The sequence below is a fragment of the Coregonus clupeaformis genome, unplaced genomic scaffold (genome assembly GCF_020615455.1).
Source record: "Coregonus clupeaformis isolate EN_2021a unplaced genomic scaffold, ASM2061545v1 scaf0241, whole genome shotgun sequence".
In the NCBI taxonomy this organism is placed as follows: domain Eukaryota; kingdom Metazoa; phylum Chordata; class Actinopteri; order Salmoniformes; family Salmonidae; genus Coregonus; species Coregonus clupeaformis.
In genome coordinates, this window is record NW_025533696.1 from 490996 (window position 1) to 515151 (window position 24156).

General features: G+C 42.3%; 1 protein-coding gene across 1 annotated transcript; it reads right to left on the reverse strand.

Annotated features, from left to right (window-relative positions):
* Positions 1 to 18705: 18705 nt before the first annotated feature.
* Positions 18706 to 21304, reverse strand: LOC121553942 (dnaJ homolog subfamily B member 1; the record flags this gene model as incomplete). The annotated part of the gene is made up of 3 exons (XM_045214355.1): positions 18706 to 20150; positions 20390 to 20659; positions 20795 to 21304. Coding segments are annotated over 3 exons (1011 nt in total), but the record flags the coding sequence as incomplete, so codon positions are not given.
* Between the last annotated feature and the right edge of the window lie 2852 nt (positions 21305 to 24156).

Here is a 24156-nt window from a genome sequence, read left to right on the forward strand (position 1 = left end):
ACACACACACACACACACACACACACACACACACACACACACACACACACACACACACACACACTCACACACACACACACCCTTGTATCTCTCACCTCTCCAGAAGGGTCAGGTTGTGTGTTGGAGGAGACTGGTGGTGATGGTGGTGTTCTCCTGGTTCCTCTCCTCTGTCTGTAGAACAGGAGCAGGACCAGTCCTAACACTGTCACCTTGACTACCAGACCAACACTGATCCACACCATCAGACCTGACCACAGACAGGAGGAGAGACTTTACAGAGTACTGTATATATCATAGATACCATCAGACCTGACCACAGACAGGAGAGACTTTATCAGGGTTACAACATTTCAGTAACTTTCCCCAATCTTCCAGGTTTTCCAGAAATGACCAGAATAACTCAACCCTATGCTTTACAGGCTATAGATATCATACTGATGGATCGTTACCAGGGTCATCTGGTGGGTTGGTCGGTAGACTGGTGGATAGGTCAGTCAATAAAGTAAAGTAAGGTAGGTTGGAAGATTGGTCAGTTGTTTGGTCAGTCAGTTGGTTGGTAGGGTCTGTCAGGTGACAGACAGGCAGACAGACAGACCAAAAGACAGACAAGCAGACAGACAGATAGACAAGAACACAGACAGCCAGACAGCCAGACAGCCAGACAGACAGCCAGCCAGACAGACAGACAGACAGACAGACAGACAGACAGACAGACAGACAGACAGACAGACAGACAGACAGACAGACAGACAGACAGACAGACAGACAGACAGACAGACAGACAGACAGACAGAAACACAGCCAGCCAGCCAGACAGACAGACAGAGAGGATAGATAGATAGATAATAGAGATGGGTAATAATTATAATAGTAATAGCAATAAGAGAATAGATAATAAAGGTCTGATAAAGGAACAGTCTGAGTAAGATAGGTATCAGAGTAACTATAGCAACAGAGGCCATGGTGTCAGCAGCTGCTCTCCACAAAACCTCAAATGTTGCATCCTGTGGGCCTCTGAGAGACTCACATCTACATGGCCTCAAATCTTCCCTGGGACAGATATAAATGAGCTGAGAGAGAGAGCGAGAGAGAGAGCGAGAGAGAGAGAGAGAGAGAGAGAGAGAGAGAGAGAGAGAGAGAGAGAGAGAGAGAGAGAGAGAGAGAGAGAGAGAGAGAGAGAAAAGAAAGAAAGTAGTGACATTTGTCCAAAGCATGAACAGACAATTGATTTTCTCCAGCATTACAGGCATTTCTTATCACAGCATATTAGTTCTAATGTCTAAGATGAGAGGTTCATCATACCTGCTGTTGATAAAGGAGGACCACTGATATCTGCAGATGCCAGAAACGTGGAGAGGTAAGAGGATGTTGTGGAGAGGTTTGGGAGGATTGTGGAGAGGTTTGGGAGGGTTGTGGAGACATGGGGTCTGGAGGTGACAGGTGATGGTGTAGGAGTGGGAGGAGCTGTGAGTCAATAGAAAGTACATATAAACACCAATACTGAAACAACTTTATGTCAGGAAATAATTCAGGAAGTTCATTACTAGATACCAATTTATATGGAGTATTCACTTACCATCTATAACTGTGAGCTGCACCTCTTGGTATGTGTCCTTTATAAATCTCTCCACTCCACACCAGTAGGTCCCAGAGTCTGACTTCATCAGGTTCTTGATGGTAACAGTGAAGTCTCCATCTCTGTTGTCATCTATACTGTATCTACCTTGAATTACATTCTTTCTCCCATTAGTTTGAACCAGAATGTCTTCATCAGAACATGTCCCCTTGCAGAAATATTTGCTGTTGGTCCCTGCCCACGTGTGAGAGCAGCCCACAGTGACTTGTCCTCCCACCACCTCCTTCACATTAATGACAGCTGACTCCACAACACACAGAGCTGTCAAACAGAAACACACAGTACAGTCACAACTGATGACCTGTGAGATATACTTAAACCTGCTCAAATCTTACTTTAACCCCGCATAACTCTTACTTTAACCCTGCAGAAATCGTACTTTAACCCAGCACAAATCAAACTTTAACGCTCTACAAATAATACTTTACCCGTGCACATCTTCCTTTAACCCTGCATAAATCTTACTTTAACCCTTCCTATCTTACTTTAACCCTGCATACATCTTACTTTAACCTTCAACAAATCTTACTTTAGCCCTGCATTAATCGTACTTTAACCCTGCATAAATCTTACTTTAACCCAGCACAAATCAAACTTTAACCCTCTACAAATAATACTTTACCCGTGCACATCTTCCTTTAACCCTGCATAAATCTTACTTTAACCCTGCATACATCTTACTTTAACCTTCAACAAATCTTACTTTAGCCCTGCATTAATCGTACTTTAACCCTGCATAAATCTTACTTTAACCCTGCACAAATCTTACTTTAACTCTACAAATCATACTTTACCCGTGCACATCTTCCTTTAACCCTGCCTAACTTACTTTAACCCTGCACAAATCTTACTTTAACCCTGCACAAATCTTACTTTAACCCTGCACAAATCTTACTTTAACCCTGCATATCTTACTTTAAAGCTGCACAAATCTTACTTTAACCCTGCACAAACCCAGGTAAAAGACCAACATATCAAACATTCTAAGTTCAGTGCATTATCATAAGGTACATGTGAAAAACAAACTCAGAACTGTAAAACCTTATAGACAATTACATTTTTTATTCCTTCTGTACTATATAATCCAGACAGTAGTATAGAAACTGATACAGACAGACAGAGCTCACCTGAGAGAAGACAGCAGGAGACTACATGGAGTATCTTCATTCTGGACAGTTACTCATCAGTTTCTATACTGTTCAAGTTACTTTACTATCACAGTTTCTATACTGTTAAAGTTACTTGACTATACTACCAGCTAGCACAGGTCCACAACAGCTTCTCTGTCAGCTATTCTTTTGACAGCAGGGTGTTTCTGAAATGATCTGTCTTCCTTAGTTGAAGCTCCTCCCTCCTCTAACACCCTCCTCTCTGTCTCTGTCTCTGTCTCTGTCTCTGTCTCTGTCTCTGTCTCTGTCTCTGTCTCTGTCTCTCTCTCTCTCTCTCTCTCTCTCTCTCTCTCTCTCTCTCTCTCTCTCTCTCTCTCTCTCTCTCTCTCTCTGTCTTTTTGTCTCTTAAATTCAATTCAATTCAAAGGGCTTTATTAGCATGGGAAACATATGTTTCCATTGCCAAAGCAAGTGAAATAGATAATAAACCAAAGTGAAATAAACAGTATAAAATGCATGTCAGAGAGATTGAGATAGTGATGGTGGTGGTAGAGTGGGTGGACATTAGCTGATACATCCTAATTTCTCTGTAGTGACCTCAGCGTCTGCAGGTCTATATGTGCTGCAGAGTGAAACTGGTTCAAACCGGCCGAAGGTTAGACTTCTAAACCACAAGACAACTCAGCTAGCTGTGGTGACTAAGTGTTAAAACTGTCAACTTCTCTGTTCTAAAGTTACTATATTTGTTCCAGCAGAGGAAGTCCACATTGTTGAGATGATGACAATATAGTTAAAGTATACATCAATATATTGTATTACTTTTCTATGACATTTCATTGATCCAAATGCAGTCTTTGTAAATGATCAACTCAACAGATGAGTTTCTGAACAGGAGAAACATCCCTCCTCTACAACCCAACTCCCCCTTAATGAATGATGTCATCACATAACAGACAAGCAACTGAGATCTCAGTAAACCAATAGAATGACCTCCACATCGCCCCCTACAGAATATTATCAGTACTGATGAATAAATATCCTATAATCTCGACAACCAGACGGTTCTTTCGCTCTCTATTGAGCCTGGGGACAGAGGTTACGGTTATGTAAGTGAAATTCCATTCATGGATTGAAAAGTCTACATGGTAAATGATGGTCATCAATGATAAATTGAGTTGTGATTATTGTTATAAATTCAATTGGACCCCAGCTCTGGTAACGATAACACTTGTGGATCAAAACCAGACGATCAGACGACCTCTTCTCTTCAGAATACAGAGCATAGAATTACATATTAGAATTGTATTACATATTCAAATGTAATTACATGTTTGTTAGATTTTAATAGGATTTCTGTGCTACAGAGTCTATCCGGAGTCAGTAGCTGTGACATTGTTGAGGTTCTGGTTTAGGGTCGAGTGCTTGAAAGGCTGATTGGTAGAGGGCGGGGTCATGAGCAATGCATTCTGGGTCAGCGTTAGACACGGCTGAGGGTCCACTGCATTGTGGGTGAAAGTTAGATTTTCTTCTTCCTCACCATCTTCCTCATCATCAACCTTTGAGACAGTGAGGAGAATCATGACTGTTACCATTAGGAGAAGACAGAAACACACGCGTGCGCACAAACACACACACACACACACACACACACATGCATGTGCGCACACACACTCTCTCTCTCTTCTCTCTCGCACCTCTTCAGTGATTCCTGTGTCTGCATCAGGCCTGTTAGAGATTCACCCTGTGAATCACAAAATAGACTGTATATTATAACTCTGTGTGTGTATGAGTGTGTCTGTGTGTGTGTGTGAGTAAGCGTGTGCGTGTGTGTGTGTGTTTGATGGTATCTCACCTAGAGCCTTGTTGCTCTGCCAGAACCTGTAGAATTTGAGGAGGATGACAACAACCACCAGCACAGCCAGACTCACACACACAATGATCACCACTGAGGTACCTGGAATACAGGGAGGTATAAGGGGGGAGAAATGCCAGAAATTAACTGTTGAATGTGTGAATGTCCTGACAAGGTAGGAAAACAATAAAAAATCTGAAAATTCAGGACATTTTTGATTTTCAGAATTTGTTAAAATGCTATTTTAGGTTTAAGGGTTAGGGTTAGGGGTTAAGGTTAGGGTTAGGGTTAGTGTTAGGTGTTTAGGGTTAAGGGAGGGAGGGAGGGAGGGAGGGAGGGAGGGAGGGAGGGAGGGAGGGAGGAGAGGAGTGGGTAGGGGAGGCGAGCAGATGGGAGGATGGGATGGGGGTGTATCACAAGATCCACATAAGTGTCATTTTGTTATGGATAGACATACATTATCCCTAATAAAGCAATTTCTATAAATGCTATACATTAATTATATACATTAATGTACACAATAACAGGTATATCTTTCAAAAGGTCTCAAATAGAGAAATCTGTATAGTTAAAGGTTGTATAATATAAACATGATTTTCTGTTGACAACTCACCTTTGCTAACAGTAAGATGTACTTCCTGGAACGAGCCTGGGACAGTCTCTCCCACTCCACACCAGTACGTTCCAGAGTCTCTCTCCACCAGCCCAGTGATGACCACAGTGAAGTCTCCATCTCCTCTGTCGTCTATACTGCACCTGGGGAAAAGTGGAGGGCGCTCAACCAACGTGAGTCGAGGTGCAACCAAAGAATTTACATCATCATTGAAAGGCAAAAGGCTCACCATTAAAAACAAACTATTTTATTTAAACAACTATTATAAGCTTGACGTTTCAGCATTCATCAGAAGCAACTATACTATACTATACTATACTATACTATACTATAATATACTATACTATACTATACTATACTATACTATACTATACTATACTATACTATACTATACTATACTGTGTAGCCTTCCTCCCTCTCTGTGTGTAACTTTCGCTCCCCTTCGTTTTAACCAGGATGTCCTTCCCCAGGGACGACCTCTTGCAGAAGTATTTGACGTTGTTTTCCGATTGTACATGAGAGCAGTGGATAGTGACTTGTCCTCCCACGAATCCTCTCACTTCAGTGACTGCAGAGGCTTCCGGACACACAGCTATGAGACAGGACCAGAGCTACATGTCAAAACACAAAGCTATAAGATAGGACCAGAGCTACATGTCACAACACAAAGCTATAAGACAGGACCAGAGCTACATGTCACAACACAAAGCTATAAGACAGGACCAGAGCTACATGTCAAAAAGCACTGCTGTTAGTCAGGACCAGAGCTACAGGTCAAAACACACAGCTATAATACAGGACCAGAGCTTCAGGTCAAAACACACAGCTATAAGACAGGACCAGAGCTACATGTCAAAATGCACTGCTGTTAGTCAGGACCAGAGCTACAGATCAAAACACACAACTATAAGACAGGACCAGAGCTATAGGTCAAAACACACAGCTATAAGACAGGACCAGCACTACAGGTCACAACACACAGCTATAAGACAGGACCAGAGCTACATGTCAAAACACACAGCTATAAGACAGGACCAGAGCTACATGTCAAATCCATACAGAGGTAGAACTAGGCTGCATGTCACAAACACAGTCAGCTATGAGACAGATTCAGAATTACAAGTCAAAACACACAGCTATAAGACAGGACCAGCAATACAGGTCAAAACACACAGCTATAAGACTACACCGTAAAAAATGTTTAGGATTTGAACAAACAACTAAAAACTTTTCTGTAACACTTTTTAAACGCATCAAGGCATTTAGAATTTCAATGAAAACGCGTCACAGTGTTTAGATTGTAAATACCAGAACAAGTTTATTCGCTGTAAAACTTTTTTTAAACACATTAACAGTTATATTCAGCACAAGGTGTTAGGGTTTTAAACACTAAATACTGGGTGTGTTGTTTTAAGACTGTATGCTGTAAAGCTGTATTTGCATATATCCCAGCATGCCTTTCGAGTGAATGTGAGAGATACCCACCCGTGAGTGTGTTTGTTAGTGACAGAGACAACATTGTTGCATTCAATGGCATCCAATCATGATGCCTTCAACTAGTGACTGTCCAAGGAAATACGTTTCAATTCAAAGCAAACTCTTTATGACCACATGTCACAAGGCCTTTAGTTATGGTCTAGTTACCCTCTAAATTGTTGTCTGAAAATCCTGTCTCATGGGACACATCAGACCTGCGAGTCACAAAACACTGGTTTGTGAAGGGGTTAGTTATTCCTATCAGAATCCAGGCGGAGGGAGGATATCCAACAATTCAAATTTGATCACTCACAACCTGCACTCAAAATTACTGCTAATTATTGCTGTGGTGAAAGACTACCTAGGGAGAGGGTAGAAGGATTACTTTTATCCTATCCCAGGTATTCCTTAAAGAGGTGGGGTTTCAAGTGTCTCCGGAAGGTGGTGAGTGACTCCGCTGTCCTGGCGTCGTGAGGGAGCTTGTTCCACCATTGGGGTGCCAGAGCAGCGAACAGTTTTGACTGGCTGAGCGGGAACTGTGCTTCCGCAGAGGTAGGGGGGCTAGCAGGCCAGAGGTGGATGAACGCAATGCCCTCGTTTGGGTGTAGGGACTGATCAGGGCCTGAATGTACGGAGGTGCCGTTCCCCTCACAGCTCCATAGGCAAGCACCATGGTCTTGTAGCAGATGCAGGCTTCAACTGGAAGCCAGTGGAGTGTGCGGAGGAGCGGGTGACGTGAGAGAACTTGGGAAGGTTGAACAGCAGACAGGCTGCAGCGTTCTGGATGTCAACCGTGATGGCGAGATCATGGAACGGGCAGTCCTTCCCCGGGAGGAAGAGCAGCTCCATCTTACCGAGGTTCAGCTTGAGGTGGTGATCCGTCATCCACACTGATATGTCTGCCAGACATGCAGAGATGCGATTCGCCACCTGGTTATCAGAAGGGGGCAAGGAGAAGATTCATTGTGTGTCGTCTGCGTAGCAATGATAGGAGAGACCATATTAAAACTCTTCTAAAAAATCAACCTGCAACAAAGCGTGCTGGGACATATGATAATGAGGCCCCTCCCACGTCTTTTTCACTCAGAGAATGGAAATTACCTCAACACATTCAAGTAACAACAACACCACACGATTGAAAATATTTCTTGAATCAAATGTCCTGTTCAGTTGTGCTGAAATGTAGGTAATGTGATAGACATTCCTAACACTGATGTGAATAAAAGGCATGGAAGTCAAATCAATTTCTAATGACTAAATGCACCCTAAACAACCATAAAATGTTGTCTGTTCTGGGAACATAACTTTTTAGGTTGCAGGGAGGTTCTGAGAATGTTTTACTATACTTCCCTGAAAGTTTTCCTGTGAGGTTTTTATTAATGTTCTGAGAATGGGAATTATAGGTTATTTGAAGGTAATTAAATAACGTTCTGAGAACAAGTTTCAATAATACTTTTAATAACACTGCTAGCTTAGTTTGGGTTAACTGTGTTGAACTCCAATCACAGATAGGAAACATGGAAATTAATTTGCTTAAGCATCAATCATGGAAACACATTTCTTTTTTTATTGTGGCACAGTGTCAGTGAGATTCGAATACATGATCTTCTGTTCTGGAATTAGTCCACTGAAAAACCAGGATGGAGCTAGCATGCCATGTTTTTTTTAACTCATACAGATCTGTTCATTTTAGTTTATTCATACAGACCCCATTTTAAAGGAAACAAGTACCTATTAAAATCTGGTGTGGCCAATTAGTAGACGCGGCCAACACACCTGATTATGTTGTGGAAAATTCGTCCTTATGTTGATCAAAGAACCAAAGTATTTCCAGAGTTTTTGTAGAATTAAGATAGACTTTATTACAATAGACAAAGCCGAAGTGGTTTGCAAAGCATCTCCTTTTCCACCTCCCAGCTCTCAATTTATATAGTCATTTTACATACATTTTAGCTTAACCCCTCCCTCTTGGGTTCCCCCACCACTGTCTCCAGTTTCCACCTCTTGACCGCTCCGCCCACTTCCTTAGTTTATGATATCTGACTTCTCCTCTATGTACTCAGTTTGGAAACAATGGTGGTGCAACCAATCAAGCCTTGTCATGCAAAATCATGTTCAGTTTGAACTCTGTTCAACCCCGGCTCACTCTGGCTTGACCTGGAGATTGATTGTTGGACATGGCAGGTCCACAATCAATCTCTCAAACATACCCAAGCCCAAACCCTCTCTCCCCTCCCGTCATGCTGTAATTAATCAAGAAGACGTTCAAGGAGAGACAAATGGTTTAGCCTGAACTCTGTTCAATCCCGGCTCGTTCCCTGGATCTAAGGAAAGCCACAGGGTCTGGTTTCAGTCACTGATAAGATAAGACAACTGTAGAATCTGACCCAAACACAGGTCAGATGCCCATTTCACACACACACACACAAACCCAGTGAGAGGAACCAATTCAGTTCTTGTCAGCAACAGCGATGTACCAATAATGAAAAAAAAACATATCAATGTAAAAAAACACATCAAACACACTTAACAAGATGGAGGATAGAGAGTTTTGTTGACGTTGAGAATGGAATGTACAGTGCCTTCGGAAAGTATTCAGACTCCTTTTCTCTCCCACATTTTGTTACGTTACAGCCTTATTCTAATATGGATTAAATAAAACAATTTCACCAGCAATCTACACAGAATACCCCATAATGACAAAGCGAAAACCGTTTTTTAGACATTTTTCCAAATGTATTAAAAACAAAAAACTGAAATACATTATTTACATAAGCAAAGATGAATGGAGCAAATTACAATCAGTCGTGAAGAGGGCACGACAAAGCATCTTCCCCCTCAGGAGACTGAAAAGATTTGGCATGGGTCCTCAGATCCTCAAAAAGTTATACAGCTGCACCATTGAGAGCATCCTGACTGGTTGCCTCACTGCCTGGTATGGCTTCGGGACAAGTCTCTGAATGTCCTTGAGTGGCCCAGCCAGAGCCCAGACTTGAACCCGATCTAACATGTCTGGAAAGACCTGAAAATAGGTGTGCAGCAACGCTCCCCATCCAACTTGACAGAGCTTGAGAGGACGACTGTAAGTCGCTTTGGATAAAAGCGTCTGCTAAATGGCATATTATTATTATTATTATTATTATCTGCAGAGAATAATGGAGAAACACCCCAGATACAGGTGTGCCAAGCTTGTAGCGTCATACTCAAGAAGACTCGAGGCTGTAATCGCTGCCAAAGGTGCTTCAATAAAGTACTGCATAAAGGTCTGAATACTTACGTAAATGTCATATTTCCATTTTTTAAATTTAATTTAATTAGCAAAAATGTATAAAAACACGTTTTTGCTTTGTCATTATGGGGTATTGTGTGTAGATTGATGAGGGAATTTTAGAATAAGGCTGTAACCTAACAAAATGTGGAAAAAGTCAAGGGGTCTGAATACATTCCGAAGGCACTGTATATGTTTTTAAATAACATTCTTGGAACGTTCTTTGAACATTACTGTTTTCTTGTTGTTTTTATGGAACGTTTTCTTAATGTTATGAGAACTCTAAATAGAACCATGAGGAAACCTGAAGAAAATATTATGCTGAATTACTGAAATTCCCACAGAAGACCTTTGTTTCTTAACATTCTCTGAACGTTCTAGGAACATGACTTTAAATAGAACCTTGAGGAAACCTGCAGAAAAAAAGTACTGAAATTCCCACCTAAGAAAAACATATGGTTCTCAGAATGTTCTGTGCTATCCTGCACCATTCCCAGAACTTTGTGGGAAGGTTGTATGCAAAATAACCAGAAGAAAACCAGGCTCTCACCAAGCTCTAAGAAACATATGGTTCTCAGAACATTGTTGGCTAGCTGGGTTAGGTTATAAACGTGTCACACGTTTAATGTTTTTTTTTTTTACAGTTAAGAGGCAGAACTACAGGTCAACTCACACATCTATAAGGCAGATGTAGAGATAGAACAGGTGACACACAACGCTGTAATAGACCAGGGGCCGTATTTATCAAGCGTCTCAGAGTAGGAGTACTGATCTAGGATCAGTTTTGGCCATTTAGATCACAATGAATAAGGTCACATGGACACGGAAGAGACTTGATCCTAGTTCTGCACTCCTTCTCTGAGATGATTGATACATACGGCCCCTGGGCAACATGTCACACACACACACACACAACCCCCCACACACACACACACACACACACAGACACACACACACACACACACACAGACACAGCTATAAGACAGAGGTAGAGCTACATGTCAGACACAGCTATAAGACAGAGGTAGAGCTACATGTCAGACAGCTATAAGACAGAGGTAGAGCTACATGTCAGACAGCTATAAGACAGAGGTAGAGCTACATGTCAGACAGCTATAAGACAGAGGTAGAGCTACATGTCAGACACAGCTATAAGACAGAGGTAGAACTACATGTTACACAGCTATAAGACAGAGGTAGAGCTACATGTCAGACAGCTATAAGACAGAGGTAGAACTACATGTTACACAACTATAAGACAGAGGTAGAGCTACATGTCAGACAGCTATAAGACAGAGGTAGAACTACATGTTAAACAGCTATAAGACAGAGGTAGAGCTACATGTCAGACAGCTATAAGACAGAGGTAGAGCTACATGTCAGACAGCTATAAGACAGAGGTAGAGCTACATGTCAGACAGCTATAAGACACAGGTAGAGCTACATGTCAGACAGCTATAAGACACAGGTAGAGCTACATGTCAGACAGCTATAAGACAGAGGTAGAGCTACATGTTACACACAGCTATAAGACACAGGTAGAGCTACATGTCAGACAGCTATAAGACAGAGGTAGAGCTACATGTCAGACAGCTATAAGACAGAGGTAGAGCTACATGTCAGACAGCTATAAGACAGAGGTAGAACTACATGTCAGACAGCTATAAGACAGAGGTAGAACTACATGTCAGACAGCTATAAGACAGAGGTAGAGCTACATGTCAGACAGCTATAAGACAGAGGTAGAGCTACATGTCAGACAGCTATAAGACAGAGGTAGAGCTACATGTCAAACAGCTATAAGACAGAGGTAGAACTACATATCACACAGCTATAAGACAGAGGTAGAGCTACATGTCAGACAGCTATAAGACAGAGGTAGAGCTACATGTCAGACAGCTATAAGACAGAGGTAGAACTACATGTCAGACAGCTATAAGACAGAGGTAGAGCTACATGTTACACACAGCTATAAGACAGAGGTAGAGCTACATGTCAGACAGCTATAAGACAGAGGTAGAGCTACATGTCAGACAGCTATAAGACAGAGGTAGAGCTACATGTCAGACAGCTATAAGACAGAGGTAGAGCTACATGTTACACAGCTATAAGACAGAGGTAGAGCTACATGTCAGACACAGCTATAAGACACAGGTAGAGCTACATGTCAGACAGCTATAAGACAGAGGTAGAGCTACATGTCAGACAGCTATAAGACAGAGGTAGAGCTACATGTCAAACAGCTATAAGACAGAGGTAGAGCTACATGTCACACAGCTATAAGACAGAGGTAGAACTACATGTCAGACAGCTATAAGACAGAGGTAGAACTACATGTCAGACACAGCTATAAGACAGAGGTAGAGCTACATGTCAGACAGCTATAAGACAGAGGTAGAGCTACATGTTACACACAGCTATAAGACAGAGGTAGAGCTACATGTCAGACAGCTATAAGACAGAGGTAGAGCTACATGTCAGACAGCTATAAGACACAGGTAGAGCTACATGTCAGACAGCTATAAGACAGAGGTAGAGCTACATGTCAGACAGCTATAAGACACAGGTAGAGCTACATGTCAGACAGCTATAAGACAGAGGTAGAGCTACATGTTACACACAGCTATAAGACACAGGTAGAGCTACATGTCAGACAGCTATAAGACAGAGGTAGAGCTACATGTCAGACAGCTATAAGACAGAGGTAGAGCTACATGTTACACACAGCTATAAGACAGAGGTAGAGCTACATGTCAGACAGCTATAAGACAGAGGTAGAGCTACATGTCAGACAGCTATAAGACAGAGGTAGAACTACATGTCAACACAGCTATAAGACAGAGGTAGAGCTACATGTCAGACAGCTATAAGACAGAGGTAGAACTACATGTCAACACAGCTATAAGACAGAGGTAGAGCTACATGTCAGACAGCTATAAGACAGAGGTAGAGCTACATGTCAGACAGCTATAAGACAGAGGTAGAGCTACATGTTACACACAGCTATAAGACAGAGGTAGAACTACATGTTACACAGCTATAAGACAGAGGTAGAGCTACATGTCAGACAGCTATAAGACAGAGGTAGAGCTACATGTCAGACAGCTATAAGACAGAGGTAGAGCTACATGTCAGACAGCTATAAGACACAGGTAGAGCTACATGTCAGACAGCTATAAGACACAGGTAGAGCTACATGTCAGACAGCTATAAGACAGAGGTAGAGCTACATGTTACACACAGCTATAAGACACAGGTAGAGCTACATGTCAGACAGCTATAAGACAGAGGTAGAGCTACATGTCAGACAGCTATAAGACAGAGGTAGAGCTACATGTTACACAGCTATAAGACAGAGGTAGAGCTACATGTCAGACACAGCTATAAGACACAGGTAGAGCTACATGTCAGACAGCTATAAGACAGAGGTAGAGCTACATGTCAGACAGCTATAAGACAGAGGTAGAGCTACATGTCAAACAGCTATAAGACAGAGGTAGAGCTACATGTCACACAGCTATAAGACAGAGGTAGAACTACATGTCAGACAGCTATAAGACAGAGGTAGAGCTACATGTTACACACAGCTATAAGACAGAGGTAGAGCTACATGTCAGACAGCTATAAGACAGAGGTAGAGCTACATGTCAGACAGCTATAAGACACAGGTAGAGCTACATGTCAGACAGCTATAAGACAGAGGTAGAGCTACATGTCAGACAGCTATAAGACACAGGTAGAGCTACATGTCAGACAGCTATAAGACAGAGGTAGAGCTACATGTTACACACAGCTATAAGACACAGGTAGAGCTACATGTCAGACAGCTATAAGACAGAGGTAGAGCTACATGTCAGACAGCTATAAGACAGAGGTAGAGCTACATGTTACACACAGCTATAAGACAGAGGTAGAGCTACATGTCAGACAGCTATAAGACAGAGGTAGAGCTACATGTCAGACAGCTATAAGACAGAGGTAGAACTACATGTCAACACAGCTATAAGACAGAGGTAGAGCTACATGTCAGACAGCTATAAGACAGAGGTAGAACTACATGTCAACACAGCTATAAGACAGAGGTAGAGCTACATGTCAGACAGCTATAAGACAGAGGTAGAGCTACATGTCACACAGCTATAAGACAGAGGTAGAGCTACATGTTACACACAGCTATAAGACAGAGGTAGAGCTACATGTCAGACAGCTATAAGACAGAGGTAGAGCTACATGTCAGACAGCTATAAGACAGAGGTAGAGCTACATGTCAGACAGCTATAAGACAGAGGTAGAGCTACATGTCAGACAGCTATAAGATAGAGGTAGAGCTACATGTCAGACACAGCTATAAGACAGAGGTAGAGCTACATGTCAGACAGCTATAAGACAGAGGTAGAGCTACATGTCAGACTGACTGCCATTAGGTACCGAGATGAGATCCTCAGACCCCTTGTGAGACCATATGCTCGTGCGGTTGGCCCTGGGTTACTCCTAATGCAAGACAATGCTAGAGTGTGTCAGCAGTTCCTGCAAGAGGAAGGCATTGATGCTATGGACAGGCCCGCCCGTTCCCCAGACCTGAATCCAATTGAGCACATCTGGGACATCATGTCTCGCTCCATCCACCAACGCCACATTGCACCACAGACTGTCCCGGAGTTGGCGGATGCTTTAGTCCAGGTCTGGGAGGAGATCCCTCAGGAGACCATCCGCCACCTCATCAGGAGCATGCCCAGGCATTGTAGGGAGGTCATACAGGCACGTGGAGGCCACACACACTACTGAGCCTCATTTTGACTTGTTTTAAGGACATTACATCAAAGTTGGATCAGCCTGTAGTGTGGTTTTCCACTTTAATTTTGAGGGTGACTCCAAATCCAGACCTCCATGGGTTGATACATTTGATTTCCATTGATAATTTTTGTGTGATTTTGTTGTCAGCACATTCAACTATGTAAAGAAAAAAGTATTTAATAAGATTATTTCATTCATTCAGATCTAGGATGTGTTATTTTAGTATTCCCTTTATTTTTTTGAGCAGTGTATATTGAAGTCTGGCAACATTATTGTTTTTCACTCTTTCTTCTATTGCTTTATGTATCAATACATTGTAATTGCTTTGAATGTATAATTTATTTTCAAATGTTAATAGTATATATTTTTTATACACAGATGTGCCTTGTTGCAAATCAGAAAGTAAATCAACTTAGTTCCCACTGTACATTAATTTCCTCTTCCTTTTTTGAGTTGATGCATTGAAAAGATCATGTGTAGCAATGTACATGTAACCTTAGCTAAATTAGCTAATTATCAAGGTCAATGTTTTTCTTTTAAAAGTAACTCAATTACTTTTACTCAGAGTACTTTTTAAATGAGCTACTTTTTACTTTTACTTGAGTAGTTTTTTTTACATCAGTAATTTTTCAGTGTTCTTTCCACCCCTGGTGATTGGTTAGTAATTTATTAGTGATTGATTAGTCCAGTCTGACTGGCTGAAAACAGAACTCACCTAGAGGATGCAGCAGGTGACAACATGGAGGATCATTGTTCTGACTCCCATGGAATCTACTCCACAACTTACTCCAAGACTAACTCCTAGACTAACTCCAAGACTAACTCCTAGACTAACTCCAAGACTAACTCCTAGACTTACTCCAACACTTCCTCCAATACTACAAATAATCCAATAGCTGCTACAAATTACACCACTTTAACTACAACAATACACCAACTTTAACTACAAAAATACACCAACTTTAACTACAAAGATACGCCAACTTTAACTATAAAAATACATAAACTGTAAACTACGAAGTACACCTACTGTTACCCCAATAGTAATCTTGTTTAACCCAGAACTAAAATGTTGTGTAATTTGGTCTCTCTCTCTCTCTCTCTCTCTCTCTCTCTCTCTCTCTCTCTCTCTCTCTCTCTCTCTCTCTCTCTCTCTCTCTCTCTCACTCGTTATTTTCTGCCTCATCTGTTGTCACACACACACACACAAACAGACACACACACACACACACATAGTCATGCCCTAATTTATACATATGGGTTCCATCATCATCATCACCATCATCACACCATCATCATTACCATCATCATCACCATCATCATCATCACCATCACCATCACCATCACCATCATCATCATCACCATCATCATCATCATCATCATCACCATCATCATCATCATCATCATCATCACCATCACCATCATCACACCATCATCATTACCATCATCATCATCATCACCACCATCATCATCACCATCATCATCATCATCATCACCATCATCATCATCATCACCATAATCATCACCATCATCACCATCATCATCACCATCACCATCATCACCATCATCACCATTACCATCATCATCACCATCATCATCATCACCATCATCATCACCATCATCATCATCATCACCATCATCATCATCATCATCATCATCACCATCATCACCACCATCATCATCACCATCATCATCATCATCACCATCATCATCATCACCATCATCACCATTACCATCATCACCATCATCACCATTACCATCATCACACCATCATCATTACCATCATCATCACCATCATCATCATCACCATCATCATCACCATCATCATCATCATCACCATCACCATCATCATCATCATCATTACCATCATCATCACCATCATCATCATCACCATCATCATCATCATCATCATCATCACCACCCTCCTCGCCAGTCTCACCTGTTGTAGTACAGACCTCTTCTTCTCCATTTCCTCCTTCAGGGTTGCCACAACAACTACCAGCATAGCTGGTGGGTTACACCAAGGTGACACACGTGCAGCCACACACACACACACACTTGTCAGTCTTCCCAGAGTTGAACACAATGTATTTGTATTTGTATTTTTTAAGGATCCCCATTAGTTCCTGCCAAGGCAGCAGCTACTCTTCCTGGGGTCCAGCAAAATTAAGGCAGTTATATACAGTTCTAAAAACATGACATTACATTTCACAACAGATTTCACAACACATTAAGTGTGAGGCCACTACTCTACTACCACATATCTACAATACAAAATCCATGTGTACGTGTGTGTATATTGTGTATGTTATCATGTGTGTGTATGAGTGAGTCTGTGCCTGTGTGTGTCTTCACAGTCCCCGCTGTTCCATAAGGTGTATTTTTATCTGTTTTTAAAATCTGATTTTACTGCATGCATGAGTTACTTGATGTGGAATAGAGTTCAATGTAGTCACGGCTCTATGTAGTACTGTGCGCCTCCCATAGTCTGTTCTGGACTTGTGGACTGTGAAGAGACCTCTGGTGGCATGTCTTGTGGGGTATGCATGGGTATTCGAGCTGTGTGCTAGTAGTTTAAACAGACAGCTCGGTGCATTCAACATGTCAATACTTCTCACAAATACAAGTCAATCTCTCCTCCACTTTGAGCCAGGAGAAATCGATGTGCATATTATTAATGTTTGCTCTCTGTATACATTTAAGAGCCAGCCATGCTGCTCTGTTCTGGGCCAATTGTAATTTTCCTAAGTCCCTCTTTGTGGCACCTGACCACACAACTGGACAGGACTGGACAAAACAATATGTTTTGACCATGACAGTTTGCAATACAGGGTCTCCTCAACTTGCTCAATTTAGGGTTTAGTGAATGATTTGTCTCAAATACAATGCTTTTAGTTTTCTAAATATTTAGGACTAACTTATTTCTTGCCACCCATTCTGAAACTGACTGCAGCTCTTTGTTAAGTGTTGCAGTGATTTCACTTGCTGTGGTAGCTGACGTGTATAGCGTTGTGTCATCAGCATACATAGACACAGGCTGTGAAGAGGCCCCGGTGGGTCTCAAGCCAAGAGACATCTTCATACCAGATCACACTGTTATAACATGTTTATTACATCTTTCTAGAAAGAGAAACAAGGATCCATTTATCTATAAGAACAAAATATACTTTATTTACCAATGAAAGTTATTCACATAAAAAGTACATTCTGTGTATAGAAAACTGTCCAGCAATATAATGTAAACAATACATTGCAAATGTATAGTAAACTAAGAAATGTGCCAGTCCAATTCTAAGTCTGGTTGCAGTTTTAGAAGATTCTGTCCAGGGTTAATGTTTTCTTAAACCTATTCCTTAAATACAAATTACATTATTTAAATATTAAACTACAATTACTGTTGTCAAGGAGAAAGAATGGTCTCTAATTTGAGGTGAGGGATCTTTCATTTAAATACAGCCTTTGGGATATCACTTTGTTCAATGCAAGTCAGAAAGGAGGAATGAAAGAAGAGGAGGAAGGAGCGGGGGAATGAAAGAAGAGGGGGAAGGAGAGGGGGAATGAAAGAAGAGGGGGAAGGAGAGGGGGAATGAAAGAAGAGGGGGAAGGAGAGGGGGAATGAAAGAAGAGGGGGAAGGAGAGGGGGAATGAAAGAAGAGGGGGAAGGAGAGGGGGAATGAAAGAAGAGGGGGGAAGGAGAGGGGGAATGAAAGAAGAGGGGGAAGGAGAGGGGGAATGAAAGAAGAGGGGGAAGGAGAGGGGGAATGAAAGAAGAGGGGGAAGGAGAGGGGGGAATGAAATAAGAGGGGGAAGGAGAGGGGGAATGAAAGAAGAGGGGGAAGGAGAGGGGGAATGAAAGAAGAGGGGGAAGGAGAGGGGGAATGAAAGAAGAGGGGGAAGGAGAGGGGGAATGAAAGAAGAGGGGGAAGAGGTCTAGTCTTATCAATTGTTCCCTGAATGGACAGTTAGGAAAGGGTTTTATTTCATTAAGACGTGGCTAAAACCTGATGAGGACAAGTGCTTTGGTTACATTCATGTCAATAAAATGTGAAACATTTCGCATAGACAATTTAAAGGAAAAGTTGATATTTTTGCTCAATAAACAGTTTAAAAGCAGTTTTTGGACAGTTCTCACTTTCTGCAGCAACAACAGGTGGATTTTCTGTGTAATATTGAGTAAAGAGGAGTGCTATGGGTATAACATGAAACCCTATATCTCCTATGGTTACTGTGCTAACATCCTATACTAAGATATCCTATATCATGATAGTGCGCAATCCAACAGTTGCACAATACAAAGCCCAGATCCTACAGCAAGTCATACATTCCATGAATTTCTGTACAAAAAGGTTCACCTAGCTAGCTAACTCATACACACTAGCTGCAAAAACACACACACACACACACACACACACACACACCTCTCACTCACATTTCCCCCCACCCTATTATTGTTATTACTATTGTAGGCATCTTGGAAAAGTAAAGAAAATTCAAGCATAGAAATAGAATCATCGTTGACTTGAATGGGAAGGTCCGTTCTATAGATTATATTTCCATGCATTCAAGTAGCATTGTTTCTGTTCTAAACCACTGACAACAGTTCAGTGCTCCTGAACATCCTCTGGTTGTCATGGGGACCAGTGGGGACTACGGCTATTGACTATGGGTATTATCAGACTATGGGTATTGATCAGTGCCAATACGTTCTATTGATTTGATCAGAATCCAATAACCAAAACCATGAAAACCACCCATGATACCTAAACCCCTAGAATAGATACACGAAGAGATGCCATTTGCAAAGAAATGCCACCAAGAAATACAAATCTAATCCCCCAAAATAGGTATTTCAAACCTCTCCTCTGGGTCCCAGAGGAGAGGTTTGAGAACCACTGCTAACAAACCAATGCCTCTAGCCTGTACATGGCCATTTTCAAGTAAAGCTAAAGAGGCTCATACTAAAGGATGCTAAAGAACCACATTTATTTGATGGTCTCTGGCTCTAGAGTGCAGGAATGCTGATCTAGGATCAGGTGGCCCCTGTCCAGAAAATGGTGGCGGTCGTTGTTCTTTGGTCAGAGGCGATAGGGCGGACAGCCACTTGTTGCTTTTCACTGTTCGTCGGCCGTCCATTTTGTCCTTAAGAAGTTCATAGTTCATAGGTATCAGGACTAGGGTGGAAGCACCTGCGCGATGGTCTCCTTGGCACTCTGACTCAGTCTCTCCGGAAACACCACCTCGTACTCCACCAGCAGGTCACCGCGGCGATCGGGCCGCTTGGGGTGAGGAAGCCCCTCCCCCGTGATACGTCGTTTCATCCCCGGACGCACCACGTCCCCGGTCGTCACGGTTACTGTCCTGCCGTCCAGCGTGGGGGCGTTGACCGTGCAGCCGCACAGAGCCTGAGAGAGAGAGAGAGAGAGAGAGAGAGAAGATAGAGGGGAGAGAGAGGGGGGAGAGGGGAGAGAGAGATGTTACGCTTCATCACTCTAGTCTACATACAAACAGTTGTCTGTAGGTTCAAGAATGATTGTCATTCTAAGTACTATCAATTTGTTTTAGCGAGCACTTGGAGAGCAACGTATAAAAACAAAGTATATTTAGTATAGTTTAGTTAAAAGTTCCAATCATTCTGCCTTACCTCTCTGAGGGAGACCTTGGCGGGGTAAACGATGTCAGAGCCTTCTCGCCGGAACACTGGGTGGGGCTTATCCTTGACCACGAACACCACGTCTGCCGGGATGTTAGTGGGCGTCTCATCCCCCTCTTTAGGGAAGGTGATCTTCGTCCCCTCCTTCCAGCCCTTCTTTATCTCCACCTCCAGGATCTTGTCCTCCGTCCGGGTGGTCCGTCTGTCTGCGTTCAGCCGCTTGTGGGATATCTTCATTCTCTTAGTGCAACCCGAGAACACCTTTTAAGGATCACAATGGAAATGAGTTATTGCCTTTATTGTGTTATCCTAGACAACTTTTAAAATGTATGTACTGTGTGTACATGGATATTTTTTGTTGTCAAATAAAATAAGTCAATCAATCAATCAACCAACCTCTTCTAAGGTCACCCTGAGGTCGTGGAGCATGGGTGGGTCCTGGTGCTTCTCAACCATCTGCCCCCCCATCCCTCCCCCCATCCCTGTGCTGAAGGAACGGGGGAACCCCCCCATGCCGCCGCCCCCCATCCCGAAACGGGCGAAGAGATCGTCAGTGTCCATGTTGTCCCCGTCTGGGCCCCCGCCGTTTCGGGGGAAGAACTGGTCGAAGGGGCTCCGGCCCCCGAAAAACTCAGCGAAGATGGCGTGGGGGTCGCCCTGGAAGGAGTAGCTGAAATTAGGGCCCCCAGGAACACCCCCTCCTGCTGAGGGGCCTCCTCCCTTCAACCCTGGAGGAGAGAAGGAGGAAGGGACGGAGAGAGAGAGAGTTAAACATTTGGTGCTCTGGTTCAGACTTCTTTCAATAGAAGTTGTGTAATCATTTCCTATGTGCAGTAGCACCCATGGGTGTGGAAACAATGTGTCTGTGTGTAGGGCTAGAAGGGAGGGAATAAAGGTTGTATTGGTCTACACCACAGGAGGCTGCTGAGGGGAGGACGGCTCATAATGTCCGGAACGGCGCAAATGGACTGGCATCAAACACCTGGAAACCATGTATTTGATGTATTTGATACCATTCCACTGATTCTGCTCCAGTCATTACCAAGAGCCTGTTCTTCCCAATTACAGTTTTTCTCAGTCGCTTTGGTGCATTTCTTAGATCAAAAGTGCAATTCTTGATACTACTTGTACAAATTCCAAATCATCTAGTCACTTGTGCACATCATTAAAGCAATTTCTTATTCCTTTGAACAAATTGCAATTGCTTTTGTACATATTGCAATTGATAATGTACAAGTGTCAGCTTTTTTCCACATTTTCAATTGCTCATGTCATGTTGATCAAAATATAGTAGATGGTTCTCTGTTGAATAGTCTTACCCCTCAAAACATCTAGGCATTAGTTCCTTGCATAAGCCATTACATGCAAAATTGTTGAACTATTTGTCATAAACTGTCAAGCATAGTTTTACACATTTCTATTAGACCTTTTGTACAAAAAACGTAAATTGCTGAATCGTGCAGGTGAAATTAACCCTCACTCATGAAGGAATGTAAAGTGTTAGTTCAACCAACAATCAACCAGTTGTCTAAATTGCTCAAAGGTGCATCTCATGAAGAATCAATTGGCAAGCATATATAGACAGACAACAACACAGAGTTGCAATTTTCCAATAATGGATGGACCAGGAAACGAACAGGGTCAACAGCCAAGAGGAGGAAGAAGAGGAGCAAGGATGCGTGGTGGAAGGCAAAACAGAGGAAGAGGCAGAAGAGGACATAGGCGCATATCTGATGACATAAGGGCCACTATTGTAGACCATGTTGTCAATCATGGCCTTACAATGGCTGAGGCGGGTCGAAGGGTGCAGCCGAATATTGGGAGATCAACCGTGTCCTCAATAGTACAAACGTTTCGAAGAGAGAACAGGTATGTCCACCAATGTACAGTGCACTGTTACTGTATATAAGCAGTATACTGTATACTTCCTACAATGCTTCATATTACAGTAGTCCACTTGTATTTCACAGCATACAGAAATATACTCTATACAGATACATACTGCACCTTACATGCACCCACCTGTATGTTTTACAGTAAAATGTGTGTTCGCATAGTTTTTGTCTATGTGAAAGTGTGCGATGCATCACTGCATTTTTCCACACATAGGACTGCAAGATTACCTCAAACCGGTGGCAGAGGACGCCTTTTCACACCTCAACAGGAGGAGGCTATTTGCACCATGGTCCGAGCAAACAATGCCATGAGACTCAGGGAAATACAAAGGACCATTATAGAAGACAACGATGTCTTTGAAAACATCCATACGGTTAGCATCTCAACCATCGACAGGGTGCTGCATAGAAACCAGATGAGTATGAAACAGCTGTACCGTGTACCATTCCAAAGGAATGAGGACAGAGTTAAGGAGCTACGGTACCAGTATGTACAGGTAAAACATATATCTATGTAACTACTTTACAGCAACATTTTATAGTGTTACATAGTACAGTAAGCATAAACTGCACACATTTCCATTGCTGTGGAAGGAACATGCAATATATGTACATTTTATGTCACTCTTCCCTTACCAAAACAAATTCAACTGTGTGTTCTGGGATATAGCGTATAATGGAGTTGGAATCAAGTGAACCCTCTCACAACTTTGTATACGTGGATGAGGCTGGCTTCAACCTGACCAAATGCAGAAGGCGGGGTCGGAATATCATCGGTCACAGAGCTACTGTGGATTTGCCAGGCCAACGGGGAGGAAATATTACCATGTGTGCTGCTATTTCGGAGCATGGTGTCCTAACCCATATCCCCCTTTTAGGGCCATACAACACCCAGCATCTACTCAACTTTTTACAGGGCTCTCATCCCTGATGATGAGAGGGGTCTGTTTAGAGAGGATTTGCCAAAGTATGTGGTCATTTGTGATAATGTGAGTTTCCATCGATCAAACATCATAAGGCAATGGTTTGTGACCCACCCGAGGATGCTCATAGAATTCCTCCCACCTTATTCACCATTCCTTAACCCAATTGAGGAGTTCTTTTCAGCATGGAGGTGGAAGGTGTACGATCGTCAGCCACACACACAGATGACCCTGCTGGCTGCAATGGATGCAGCATGTGAGGACACCACAGTAGACGCCTGCAGAGGATGGATAAGGCATTCCAAAAGATTCTTTCCACGTTGCATTGGAAGGGAAAATATCCGGTGTGATGTGGATGAGAATATGTGGGCTGACAGACAGGAACGTCTGGATGTGTAGAGACAGCACTAGAACAGTGCTGTGGGCAAAGTTGTGCCTTAGGGGTGGTTTCCTGTGTTTCTTTCTAATTTAGTTTTTTTCCTTTGTGCCCCTTGGGTTGTCCAGTCTCTTTCAATCAATAACCCACATACAGTAATATGTAAATAGTACTGTTGAAATTGATATATGCCATAGAAGTGCAGCCTTGTGCATTTTCAATACAGTAACTGTCATCCAAACTGTAGCCTAAGTTTACATCAGGTAATACTGTCAAAGTACACAGTTCCATTGACAACATGCCTAAACATTTTGACAACCTTGTTCGTGAACAATGACTCAATGACTTATCATTCTGATGACACTGACATGATCATTGGCATGAATATTTACTTTTGAGAGATGTACTAAGGATTTTTAGTTACTGACTAGCTTTAGAAACATATCTATTGTATATTGCAGTTTGTACAAATTGTTCTGAGAAATGCACTTATTATTTTGCACATGTTAGGGATGATGTGAAAAATGCACCAAAGCGACTGAGAAAAACTGTAAGGTGCCAAAA